The sequence below is a fragment of the Drosophila innubila genome, chromosome X, assembly GCF_004354385.1.
Source record: "Drosophila innubila isolate TH190305 chromosome X, UK_Dinn_1.0, whole genome shotgun sequence".
Taxonomy (NCBI): Eukaryota; Metazoa; Arthropoda; class Insecta; order Diptera; family Drosophilidae; genus Drosophila; species Drosophila innubila.
Window position 1 is genome coordinate 1,289,510 of NC_047626.1, and position 14,938 is coordinate 1,304,447.

The window sequence follows — 14,938 nt, forward strand, 5'->3', positions numbered from 1 at the left end:
TTTGTATTTAAAAATTAAATGTGTCCTAGTTTTTTTTTTCAAATTCTGTGTAATATTTGTGGAATCTTTTCCGTGTATATTTCCCCATATTAACCGACTCTCTTAATTATCCACCTCTACTTTTTTTCTGCTTCTGCTTTCAGAAATGGCTCTTCTTCTTCCCGCAGCCCTCTCCCACAACAATCGGCGTGCGAATGACAGCAGCGATATTCATCGTAACCTGCGCTCACGATATCGCGACTCCTATAAACACAATCGGGAACATGAGTAAGTATTCCTCTTTCTCATTCTTTCCTTCCTTCAAACTAGTCGTGTAACACTACTGGAGATGTCGATATATCGACATTGCATAATATACATCTATATATGAAACTCTTTGTCCTAACTCACTGACTGACCAATTAATTATTGCAGACACCAAACCGTAAGACCTTGAAAGCTGAAATTTTTACACAACATAGCTGAGAATATTTAAAATTTCGGTCATAGCTTACACTTTGAGTGAATTGTTTAGTGGAAAATAATTTATTAATTGTCATCGATCTATTTCACAAATTGTATTGCCAAAAAACCAACGAATATAAGTAATAAATTTAATAAATTTACTTTGCCTTGGGTGATGCCTTCCCATTTAAAAAAGTCTTCTTATAATCATTTAAATCATTACTATTTGATTTTTATAATTACATGTATCTTTTCTTAAAGTGAGCAATTTTACAAATATGACTTTGTAAAGTGTCCACAACTCCAATTTAAATTTAAGCCCAAAGAAAATGTAATAATTTCAATCGATATTCTACAAACAATGTCTTGACTTATTTCACGCACGATTTTCATTGATTTTGATTTACGATTCTTTTTGAGAGTCCCATGCCAAAGGTGTGCAAAATTGTTTTCCAAATCCGCTTTAACGGTATTAGCAAGAGTAATGAAAAGCGAAAGCAGAAACCAGAAAGCGAAAGCGAAAGAAGGGGGACAAGAAAAAAGTTTCGGTATTAATAGGAAATTTGCTAGCTGTTGTATTTTATGGCATACAAACAATTTCATGTCCCAATGCAAAACAACAACAACAACAAGAAACAGGAACAGGAACAAAAAAAAAAAAGGAAGGTAGTAAATAAGTAGGAATATACGGAGGAAGGAAAAACATCAGCATAAGCGGCGGCAATAAAAATCCATCATAAAAGACGCATAAAAATTGTGGAAAATCCCGCCCTGATTTTCATTTGACGCGCTGTTAATTTTCATCCTTAGGAGCATTTTGTTTAACGTGAAAATGGAAATCTTGATGATTTCCTCAGACGACAGGTTAACTTCCCAATGACTTGGCTTAGCTTTCGACTGTAATGCTGACTGAGACTGAGACTGAGACTGAGAGAGAGAGACTCATTTCTCAATTCTCCACTGTCGACTCTCAGCTCTCAATTCTCCACTGTCGACTGTCGGCTAAACAAATGTCTGTGGCCTGTCCTCAAGTGTCCTTGATGTCTTTCTTGCTTTCATTCCTTCGATTGTCCAACACAAAAAAATGTTAGCACAAAAAAATCAAGACCAGGAGGGCAAAAAACCCCAGGAATAAAATCTTAAGCACCCCCGACTATTAGATATCTTTTAAAGAAATTCAATTTATTTAAATACTTATAAATTCCTGAATGGATTCAATATGAAATTGTTTTTGTAAGAAATGCATCCATATTAATATGTATTTAAATAACATTTTTCACATTTAATAAAAATTAAATTACTTAATAAATATTAAATTGTTTTTAGTAAACTAATACGCTCAATTTCTTTACTTCAGCTAAGCTTTCATTTTCAAAAATCAATTAATTAATCATTTTTTGAATAAAATCATAATTTATTAAAAAAAAAAAAAAAAAAAAAAAATAGGTCGAAATACTCCATTATTTATAAATTGCGCCTGCGAGACCCACAAGCACTCAATCGAAAAGTATAAACTAATATAACGAAATATTTTTATTTATTGAAAATGTATATTAATTGATAATTTATAATTTTAAATTTATTTTGTTCACCTAAAATACAATATATAAAAATAAATAAATATTACTTGTGGATCTCAGCTTATTTGACTCACAACTCTTAGATATTACAAATTTGAAATGCTTTAATTTGTATATTAAAAGGATATAAAATAATATTAAAATTCAGAGTTGCTGATTGATGTTTAAGCTTAAGCTAAATGTTTATATTTTATTTCCTTTAAATATTTAATATCTGAGTTGAACAAAATCTAAGGCGCCAGTCAGACGCACAAGCAAAATTCTATAATAACAACATTTAAAGCTCGCGCTTGTTTTATTTAATGCTCGCACTTTTAGTGTTTTTTTTTTTAATTTTTTTGGTTTTGTTTTTCATACAGTTGACTATAATTTTATTATTTCAATACTAATTTTGCATTAAAGAAACGTATTCAAAATTTAATTACAAACACATCTCAAAATATATTCCAGTTAAAAATCTGAAAAATTAATGTTAGGCTGCACATCATTTGTTTTGCTGCTTAAGGGTAGCATACCCTCTTTTCTTAGGCTATACAGCTACAGGGTATGCAAACGAGAGACAAAGCCAAACAAAGTTCATTGAATGTCGCTATTCGTTGTTCGTTGTAAGAACGACTATTTACTGGACTTGGACTCGGTTCGTTTTTTTTAAGCACACTCACACACACACACACATACACACACACTGACAGACAATAGAATGTGTGTGTGTGTGTTGCTGATTGCAAAAACAGTTAGTGGCGTCCCGTTTCCACCTCCAACTTCACCTCCAACTCCACCTCCATTAGTCTATATGCCACAATAAGTAAGCGGACATCAATCACGTGTCCCGAAAACCACTCTCCCTCTCCCTCCCTCTCTTTTTCTCTGTCTTTCTCTCGCTTTAACTGTGTCCACTCTAGTTAGTCCAGTACCCAAGGCGTATACAGGCTTATAGGTCTGTGACAATGTCAGACTGTCTGTTTAAAAATTTTTGCTCAAACCGAAATAACCGATTCGTAACCGTTTCGTGTATAACGGTTATTATCAGTTCAATCAATAACATTTTTGTATAAACTTGAAACCGAAATAACCGTTTCGTAACCGTTTCGTCTATAACGGTTAGTTTCGGCTTAATCAACTATATTATTTAACATTTTTATTTAGCTTAACACCGAAATTATTCAATCCGATGTAACCGATTAGTAACCGTTTCATGTAAAACGGTTATTTTTGGTTCTATCCAACAATAAATTCAATTATGTTGTTGAGGTGTAAATTCGGTTTTCATATTAAATTTGATTTTAAATTTGAATATTTAAATATAGGATTTTTTTTAAATCAGCAAATATTTTTTTAAAGATCAACGTTTTTTCAACTTACTCTTTTTGATGAAACGGTAAACCGTTACGTAACCGATAAACCAATATTCGTTTCGGTTTAATGCACTCATACCTATTTAATTTAAATTAATTTTATTCCAATTCTTTTTTTTCATTTTAGATACTGTTACTGAGTATGTAACAGTCGAGCATCTTGATTGTAGCGTGTTTGCTTGTGTTTTGTTATTGCTTTGTGGCTTTCTCGTTATTTCTTTGCTTTTAAGTGCTTTCGTTGCTCATCAAAAGCCGTTTATTATGATGCGTTCCTCTATTCTTCTTCTTCTTCTTCTTCTTTTTCTCTCTTATACTTTTTATTGTACTGCCTGTTATTGTTGTTGTTTATTTTGTTGTCCGTTTTCCACGAGCAGAACACGAAATTAAATTAAATCCGCAATTTATTATTTTATGCTTTTTCATTATTTTATTTCAATTCGGCATTTTTAATTCTCTCTCTCTTTCTTTCCTTCTGTCTCTGTTTTCACTGTGTCGTAATCTTTATTTCTACAGAATTCAAGTAAAAATCTTACAAAAATAGCCTTCGATTTATCTATTTGTTGAGTTTTCTCTCCTTTTCTCTATTTTTGTCTTTCCCTATTAATGCTGACGAGTGAAGAAAAATTTGGGGTGTTTTTATAAACTTTAAAAAGCACAGAAATTTAAAGATTTGCGAAAATAAAAAAATACTCCCACGGGTGGAAATTATATAAGAGTTTTTATACCCGTTACTTAAAAAATAAGTAAAAGGGTATAATGTGTTCGTTGGAATGTATGTAACAGGGAAAAGGAGGCATCTCCGACCCTATAAAGTGTATATATTCTTGATCAGCATCAACAGCCATGTCCGTCTGTCTGTCCGTCCGTCCGTCTGTCCGTCCGTCTGTGTGAGTGCCACACCCACAGTTTTCAAGATATTACGTTTTTTATGAAAACTAACATTATCTATTAATATTATCTATTAGCTTACATAACCCAAGCAAGATCGGACAAGTAGAACGGCAGTAAAAGCTAACCAAAGTTATTCAAAATTAAGGCAATACAAGCATCCAAAAGAATGTTTTTATAAGGTGGTAATTTCTAAAAAGTACTTTACTTTTATGGATGGGTTCTTGATTATAGCCTTTTCCGCTTCTATCATATTGAAATTAAATAATTACAATAATACGAGATTCAAACATATTTCGCTTAATTTGGATATAATTTTATTTGGCTTGATTTTTAAAATGTGAAAAAATGTTAATTAAATTATTATCTTGAGATTATATAATCCCGTAGAAATCTCATTCTAAACAGTTTTGCTAAATAAAATATACAAGAAAATTAAAAAACTTTAAAGAAAAGAATCAAATTTGATGTATAAAATGGACCCAAGGTTCGAACCCAGAAATCAATAGATTTATACTTATACTCACAACGTTGAATTAAAATTTCCTAGAGAAAAACAAAGGAATAAGTAGAAAGCGACCACTTACCCACGGAACCACCCATTGACCCACTGACATCGAAATTCACTTGTCCAATGATTTGTTAACTAGCGACAAACTTTTATTGCCTTGATGCTGATATGAAAGAAAGGACGACGAATGAAGATGAAGGACGACAATACAAATTATGAATTATGTACTTAAATTTGGGCAAGAAATGCGGAAGAAAGGAAGAAAAACGAATGAGAAATTGGAAAAAAAAATAATATCAGAACTTGGGTAACAAAATAAATAAATAAATTACGCAAATAACAAGAAAAAAAAAACAAAACAAATGGAAAAGCCAAAGAAAGAGAGTAATAAATAGAAAGGGAGGAAATACAAAAAAAAAAAAATTATAATAATAATTCGCCACAATTTCATTTACATAATGACAGTGTGAAGCGGTTGCTCAGTTCAAGCTGAGCTAAAAGAAATTACTAAAGTCAGACGGAGAGAGAGAACAGAGTGAGAGAGAGAGAAAGAGGGAGAGAGAGGAAGGTAGCAGCCCCTTTGGCAGTGGAGCGAAATTCACACTTTTTAATGCGATAAATTTACAAGGCAGCTGGGAAATCTGCAGTCGACAGGCCTTAAAGTAGGCAAGAGAAAAAAGCCAGCCAAACACCTGCTGAGAGACAGAGACAGAGAGACAGGAAGAGGAAGAAAGAGAAAGGGCGAAAGAAAGGGAGCAAACGAGAGCAACAATAAAACGTTTTAAGGAAAAATCCCCATGAGGATTAGCTTGGACCGCATAAATTTTAAGGCCAAAGACAGTGGGCGAGGAAAATGTGGCAGAAGAGAGAGAAAGAGAGAGAGAGGGGGAGAGAGAGAGAGATAGAAAGAGAGGGCATGCATTGATTGGTAGCCTTTAAGTCATGTTTTGTAACTGAAAATTGAAGACAAAAGTTCAGCGAATTGACAGATTTGGTAAGAGAGAGTCTCCCTCTCCCTCTCTGCCTCTTTCTCCCTCTCTCTCCCTCTCTCATATCTATGCCTGACTCATTTGCATAACAGGTAAAAGCAGTTGACAGTTAAATAAAAGCCATCAAAATGCGTAAAAGCTGCTACTTTATTTTCATTAGACCAAAAAAAAATTTAGAAAACAAAAGCAAAAACAAACGACAATAACTTCAGTGCACAGCACGACTAACAGTTACCCCTTACAAAGCTTAAATAAACAGTATATCAAGTAATTTATATTAAACTCGTTTTAAAAAGTATTGCAATAATAATTAAATAAATAGAAAATAAATTTAGACAAACCAAAAAATGATTTTTTCTTTTGTTCGAATATACTTAAGTTGTCAAAACACTTATTTCAAGTATTGTATTTAAAATTTATTTATGAATGTTTTTAGGTACATAAAACGGTCATAAGAAAGTCAATATTTATCAGAACTTGAATAGATAATAATTAAAGAATAAGCATCAACTCGGATGCCGATAAAAAATTTATAGCAATCTATATATATTTATTTCAACGAATTTATTATATGTATTATACCCCTTTATTTATTTGTTTAGGTAATGGTTTTAAGATAAGCATATTTTATTTTTATACCCAGTTGATGTATGTGTGTGTGTTCATACATAGATATAGATATAGATATAGATATAGATATAGATATAGATATAGATATAGATATAGATATAGATATAGATATAGATATAGATATAGATATAGATATAGATATAGATATAGATATAGATATAGATATAGATATAGATATAGATATAGATATAGATATAGATATAGATATAGATATAGATATAGATATAGATATAGATATGAATATGCAGATATAGATATAGATATAGATATAGATATAGATATAGACTATATAGATATAGATATAGATATAGATAACAGATATAGATATGAATATGAATATAGATAGATATAGATATGAATATAGATATAGATATAGATATAGATATAGATATAGATATAGATAGATATAGATATAGATATAGATATAGATATAGATATAGATATGAGATATGAATATGGGAGATATAGATATAGATATGGAAGCAAGATATGAATATGAATATAGATAACAGATATGAATATAGATAACAGATATGAATATGAATATAGATATAGATATGAATATGGAATATAGATATGGAAGCTAGTGTAGATATAGATATAGATATAGATATAGATATAGATATAGATATAGATATGGAATATAGATATAGATATAGATATGAATATGAATGTAGATATGAATATAGATATAGATATAGATATAGATATGTAGATATAGATATGAAATGATAGATATAGATATGAATATAGATATAGATATAGATATAGATATAGATATAGATATAGATATAGATATAGATATAGATATAGATATAGATATAGATATAGATATGTTTTTCGAGTTAAGTGCAGATCAGAACTGAATACAATTAGTAATCATACGCCCCGTTGTCCAATTCTCATGCTCTATTTACAGAGCTAATTATAGACGTACTCCTACCTTCCCTTTTTAATACCCCACCCTACTGCTGATCCCTCTCACACTGTCAATATCAATTACGCGACAGAGAAGGCAACTTGATGTTGGAAGCGAAAGAGAAAAGAAGTGTGAAACTGAGTCTAATCTATGCATAATATATATATGGGCACATCGTTCAGCCAAGCGAAACTGTCACTGCAAGGACAATGAACCTCCCACCAAGGACCACAGCATCACAGCAGCACTAAGCACCATCCAATCCACAGTCTCAGTCCCCCAACTTCTTTTCTTCCTCTTGTCGTTCCTAAAAATCCGAGTTTTGCATTGAAAGTATGCAACAAGATTTGCGCGCTGCTCAATCATCATTAAAAACATGGCAGGGATGAAGAAGAATACGCTAAACAAGGAGGTGGAGCAGTGTAGGAGAGGGAGAGTGAGAGTGAGAAGGCCAGACAGGAAAGAAGAAAACCAGAAAGTCCAACAGAGTCTCTTAACATTTCCCTTTACAGTCGACTCACTCAAGCGCCACAAAGTGCTTCCTTTTGGCAAAGCCACGAGACTCGGACTGTCCCCAAATCCAGGGCCGCACCTAGGGGGCCCTGGCGGCCCATAGGGCCACTCACCCCGAACTACAAAATTTTAGAAAACATACATAAGCACATATATCGAAGAAATCTTATTTAATTATAAATAACGTTACATTACACCATCAAAAAATCTTTTTTTTTATAAATATTATAGTAAAAAAAAAAAATACAATTTTAATAATTTAAAATAAATAATGAAAATACATAGTTAAAAAAATATATACTAAAAAGTAAAACAAATGCAACATTAGAGTTATTTTTGGATTTTTAAATCAAAGTTGAAATGTAGCTATTTCACAATTTGTTTAATATAGAGAAAATACAAGAGTTAAAAATTGTTTTAATGGTAAAAATAAAATTAAATTAAAATTAAAATTAAAATTTTAAGATTTTGGCGTTTAATTAAATATGTTCTTAAAAATTCCTTTTTTTTTTATAAAGTATAATTTATTTAAAAATGTTTTTGTCCGCTTTTAATGGCAACTTATTATTTGCAGCATTCACATGCTATTTAAACTATTTTTGAAAAAATCTTGACGAATTTCTAAATTTTAATCTAAAAAAGTTGTTTTAAAAATTGCCTTTTGTAATTGCATTTATTTAATTCCATACCCTAGCAAAACAAGCATATACATACTTATTAATTATTGCACTAGTCACAATCATTTTGCCAAGTTTTATCTTATATCTATACAGAAATATTTTTCTTTTTTTTTTAATATAATAATTCTTATCATTAACATCTAAGGATTACATCTCATTTGGATTATATTTTTATTATTTTTTTAAGAAAAGAAACTGCTAAAACTTAGATAAACAAATAAAATAAAATTTTAGAAAATAAATAATATAAATGAAATAATTAACATATTTAAAATAAATAAAATATACTTATTAACATGCATATTTATTAGATGCAACCTTACCAGACACGACCCTGTCTGAGTCCAGCTGAAGTGTTGTGTACTTGGCTTGGGTTACGGAGTGCTTTTGGGCTTCGAAGTGGGGGAAGGAGGGTCTGATTCTGACTCGGGACTCAAAGCCGGACCCGAGTGTCCAAGTGTCCCAGTGTCCAAGTGTCCGAGTGTCGCCATGTTGCATGTTGCCTGCCAGCGACCAAATCCAAATTGAGATGTCGCCGCGTCATTTTCGTTTCCGCTTTGCGGCTCGACTCGACGCGACTGCAACTAAAAGAGCTAGACGGGAGAGAAAAATTATAGAAGCAGAAAAAAAGGGGAGAGTGCGGGAGATAGAGAGAGCGGGAAGGGAGGTGGAAAAGAGGGGTAACACAAGCGGTCGCAAGCTGTGAGGCAATTTTGTGAAGCAATTATTTTTAGCGGCTGCTTTTTTATACCCTGTGCCCATAAAAAATGTAAAAAAAAGGGTGTAATGTGCTTGGCAGAATGTATGTAACAGGTAGAAAGAGGCGTGGCAGACCCCATAAAGTATATATATTCTTGATCAGCATCAACAGCCGAGTCAATTTAGCCATGTCCGTCTGTTCATCCGTCCGTCAGTCTGTTTAAAAGCGTCGATCTCAGAGACCATAAGAGCTAGAAGCACCAAAATTGGTATGGAGTTTCCTGGTTGCAGATCAAGTTTTCTTTTATTTTTGGTTCAGACCCCTATATCATATAGCTGTCATAGAAACGATCGGTCGAAAATCCAGTTTTAGTATAAAAGATTTCTTTGTTTTTTGAGATGTCTCAACCAATTTAACAAAATATGCATTTCAATTTGTCTTACATATCCCGACCAAATTTTGTTTAAATCGCTCTAATATATCATATAGCTGCCATAGGAAGCATTGATCGATAAATAAGTATTATTATGAAAATTGTTGTTGTTTCTGTAGAAATCTCAATCAAAAAGCAATAAGAAACGAGCTTTATAAGACAAAAATACTATATTATTTTTTGATATTTTTTATCAAAGTACATATAGCGAGTACAAATTTAAAAAAATACCCATACATATACACATAATACCAAAGTCAAAATGTCAAAAGTATCAAAAAAAAATACCAAAAATATAAGAAAAATATACTTAAATAATTTTTATTATTTTTATTTATATAGAAAATCGTATGACAAAATTGAAAAAAAATTTCATATAACTACCTCTAATAAATTATAAATTAAATTTAAGAAACACAGATTATGAATTTTTATTGGAATACATCCTGACCGAACTTAATTTCAATCAGTTGACTATATCAAATAGCTGCCATTGGAACAATCAGTCGAAAACTGAATACAGGCCATTAAATCCGAACGGCTTTCAAGTGCCTGGTCACAGGGTATTCTACAGTCGAGCTTTTCTAAAAAATTTTGTTATTTTCGGCAGTCTTTGCTTCTTATGATAGCCGCTTCGTTTATTTGTATTTGTGTTTGCATATCATATAAACGAGTGCAAATACTTTTTTAAGTGCCTGTGTTCTGCTCTTTGTTGTTGTTATTGTTGTGGCTGTTGTGGTTGTTGTTGTTGTTATTGTTGTTGTTGCCTGTCAATGACAGTTGTCGGCGTGTCACGTTTTCTGCTCTTTGAAGTGGCAAAATATTTGAGAAGAAAATGACTTTTCCGGGTTTAAGATTGAGGTTGAGGTTGATTTTGAGGTCAGGGAGGTGCGAAGGTCAAATGTCAAATGCCTATTGCCAGAAAGTCGACTTGTGACTTAATATAATATAATTCCCTCTGAGACCACAGATTTCCTTGCATAAATCTCCCCTTTTCCTTATTATTTTTTTTTTTTGGTTCCAACTTCTTCTTTGAGTGAAGTCAAAGTTCACATATAAATAAATAAATAAATAAACATATTTGCTTATCAATCTGCTTTGAGTCATTGAGCTTTTTATGTTTTTAATATGGCTGTAAAGTCAAATAAAGTCGTTTAAATGCGGTATTCCGAGTGGAAACCAAACGATTTCAAGTTATTCAAGTTATTATCACAACGATAATAGTATTTAAAATAAAAATTGTTTAGCACGAGGTATTTTTGTCAATAAATTTAAAAGAAAAAACTTCTATTTATTGATATAAATAGTAATAATTTGATATTATAATTAAATTGCAATTTTTATTTTAAACTCATATTAATTCATTGGTTTTCAATTTTTTTTTTTATGTATGGTTAATTGTAAAATAAAAGAATAATATATATTAGAGGTTCAATAAAAAGCTAACACTTAAACATAACAAAATACCAAAAAAAAAAAAAATTCACACCAAATAACAAAAATTAACAGACATCAAAAAAATACCAACAAAATACCAGAGTACCAAAAAATACAAACTAATAAAGAAAAATGATAATAATTATAAAAAAATAAAAACAAAATTGCGGAAACTAATGCGTTTTATTTTTTGTCGAGGTGCATATAATAAAAAATTAAAATAATACAAGACAAAAACAGAATCTAATAATCTTACTAATATCAAAAAAAAAGATTAAGACAAATAAAATTTAAGAGATACACATAAAATCAAAGGTAAACAAAAATACCAAAAATCTACGAATACCAACTTTTTCCAAGAGTATCAAAAAGTAATAAAAAACGAGCTTTATAAGACAAAAATACTATATTATTTTTTGAAATTTTTTACCAAAGTACATATAGCGAACACAAATTAAAAAAAAAATACCCATACAAATACACAAAATACCAAAAATGTCAGGAGTACCAAAAAAATACCAAAAATTTCAGATAAAAATACTAAAATAAAAGAATTTTTAATTATTTTTATTTATATAGTAAATCGTATGACATATGTTAGAGTTTTGAAAAAAATATCATATTACTACTGTGAATAAATTATAAATTAAATTTAAGAAACACACGACTTATCGATATACAATAGCAGAGATTGATTCAAAATATCTATCGATAGTCGATTAAGACATATCGTTTACTATATCTGCTGTGTAAAGCTTTAATTGAAATATATATATTCACAATTGTTTGCCTGAAGTTTGAGGGCAGAAAAGCAAACGATGTTGTTGGGCACTTTAAATGGTTTACCTCTCAACCACCCTTGTCCAGGGGAGTAAGGCACAAAGGGGAAGGGGAGGCACTTGGGGGAGACTTCCACTTGAGTTTAATTATATTTCTGCCCCCTCAACTGTTGTGCACTTGCCTTGTTTATTTTTATTACTTTGTGCGGTTGCCTCACAGTTTATTTACATGAATTTCTTTATTTTTTTTTTTTGGTGTTTTTTTCAATTTACCTTTATGGCCAAGATGGTGGCTGAATCTCAGACTGGCCGGAAGCATTCGAGTCAACTTAATTAAGTGCCTTTCAGAGCCGTCAAGTTTGAGTAGATTTCTATTTTTGGTTTTTGTGGTCCGACGCCGATTTTGATTTCCGTGGCGTCAATTGAATGCAACTCGGCTAATTTGGCCCGAATGTTTCTGATAATTGCGAACTTGGCCAAGTGAACAAATATCCGCGGAGTGTGAACGACAGTATCTCCTATATTTCTATAAAAATTGAGAATGTGAGCAAATTTGACGAAATAACCAGCTTAAAAGTATTAGTTTGCTTACATCAATATTAATATAAATGAAACATATATTTATAACTAATGAAATAATTAATAGAATAAACAAAAAGAAATACTAAATCTTTGATTTTTTATTAGTTGTAATTTTTTTTTATTATTATGTTTTATGAAAAAAGCTAGTTCCTTAAATAATAAGCGTTAATTAATTAAATTATTAGAGAGATAAATAAAACTACTGCATACTTTTGGGTGCTAGTATTGCCTTAATTTTAAACAACTTTGGTTAGCTATTACTGCCGCTCTACTTGTCCGATCTTGCTGCGATAAATTGGGATAATAGATTGATAAAATTGTGGTTTTTCGCGATTTGCGGGAGCGGAGGAGGGCGTATCAAAAATTTAATACAAACTTGACCTGTGTGGAGTCTACAGAAATCTGTGTGACAAATTTGGTATCTCTATCTCTTATAATCTCTGAGATCTAGGCGCTCACACAGACGGACAGACGGACAGACGGATATGGCTATATCGACTCGGCTGTTGATGCTGACCAAGAATTTATATATTTTTTGGGTTTGGAGACGCCTCCTTCTCCCTGTTACATACATTCCAACGAACACAATATGCCTTTCTTCCTATTTTTAAGTAACGGGTATAATAAATAAGTAAATGAAAAAATTAATAACTTAAGTGCTCATAAATTAATAAATTTAACAAGAAATATTTTTATAAGTTAATATACTTGAATGGAAAAAAATAGAAATAAATAAATAATCAAATCTGGAAATAAGAAATAATTCTTATAGCTTTCTTGATTAAAACAATACATTTTTTTGCTGAAATTTAAGATATTTGCGATATATAGTATATTTAGTATTTATATTTGCCAAGAGACGATATTGTATTTAATCTTTTACCCCCCAATTTCAATTCCGATATATTTTTGTAGTATTAGAAATGTTTTTGATTTCCGTGGCGTCAATTGAATGCAGCTCAGCTAATTTTGGACCAATTTGTAGTCTTGACTAAGTGCGCAAATATGCGTTGAGTGCTGAATGAATCAATCTGAATGAATGAATGAATAAACATGCCGAGTTTTGAGGACGCATTTGAATATCCGACGCAATTTCCGCTGTCAACACCTTCTGTCAAAGCTGTCAAACACACATCACACACACACTTCAACACACACACACACACACTCATACACACACTCATACACACACTTAAACACACTCAGCCACTTGACAGTCGACTTTTGTATTTGTTTTTGCTTTGCATTTTATTTTATTCTATTTTTTTTTGTGTTTTGCGCCTTGCGTTTTGCGGAAACGGAAATTGTTAGGCTTAATAGACAGTTCGAATTTCCGGTTGACTAGCAGCTTCTCTTTTCAGTCTTTGATGTCAATTTTCGCTCTTTTTCATCCCATTTCCGCATTGTGTCTTCACTTTTGTATAGTGCTTCAATTCTGGACAATCATTATTCCATATTCTCTCTGTGTGCTCCTTATTTAACTTTTCCTAGTTCATAATATTGACAATATAAAGTCTAATGATGACTAAATCCATTTATTGAAAAAGAACTTTTCGTAGCTTAAAATAAATTAAATTGACTAACATTTATTCAAAAATTCATAGCCAGATCGATTTTATGCAAATAATAAACATATAGGGGAAAATTAAATATTTTTCGAAATTTTCATAGCCCCTTCAAAAAGTATTTTTCAAAAATATAAATCTCCAGCTTACACTTTTAATCTACTACTTACTTTTTTCCAACTTAATATAAATCAACAATTTAAATCTATTCCTGACATTCCTTTTTAAATAAATCATTTCAAATTTGACAAAAAGAATAGATTTAGAAAAGTTTAATTCAAAATTAATTAATTTTATGAATAATAAAAATAAATGTTGAGCAATTTTTTAATTTGGCTGAAAATTATATGAATTTCTCAATCACATTCGATTACACAAATATAAAGAAAGTTATCTTGATCTTATCAATAATTCCGTTTCTTACTTTGTAATTTATTATTTTTTCTTTTTCAGATACTGCGTAGAGTTTGAGGTGATAAAATCTTCCAAGGCCTGCCATAAACTGCCGCCCTACAATCTGATGTTAGAAGGTAAAGCTATTGATATTATAAAAATTAATAAATAAAATTTACTATTATTAATATCAATGTAGGCGAGCAAACTGAGCAAAGGACGGAGCCCCCTTGTTTTGTCTTAAATTACAAATATAATTTGCTAATTTTTACAATGATATTTTCTAATAATTAATTAATCTTAAAATTAATTCATAAGTTATGAATTGAAATTGATTATAATATAAATTTCGTGGCTAATTTTGAGATTTTATTTTATAATTTATAATTTTCTTTAAACTCTTATTAATAATGTTTTCTTTTACGACGCTTAATATAAAAATAAAATTCATAAATAAGCAAATAAATTCAGTAACCAACTAAAATTGATTAAAATATAAATTAGTTGTTAATAATTGTTTACATTCTTTTTGAATAAATT

General features: G+C 30.6%; 1 protein-coding gene across 1 annotated transcript in view; it reads left to right on the plus strand.

The window, feature by feature from the left end:
- The window catches only part of LOC117786886, a 133,186-nt gene that overhangs the window by 117,292 nt on the left and 956 nt on the right, over positions 1 to 14,938 (plus strand). Inside the window, exons 3-4 of the mRNA XM_034625308.1 lie at positions 144 to 267; positions 14,459 to 14,535. Coding sequence (XP_034481199.1) covers positions 144 to 267; positions 14,459 to 14,535 — 201 coding nt within the window. The remainder of the gene's footprint in view (positions 1 to 143; positions 268 to 14,458; positions 14,536 to 14,938) is intronic.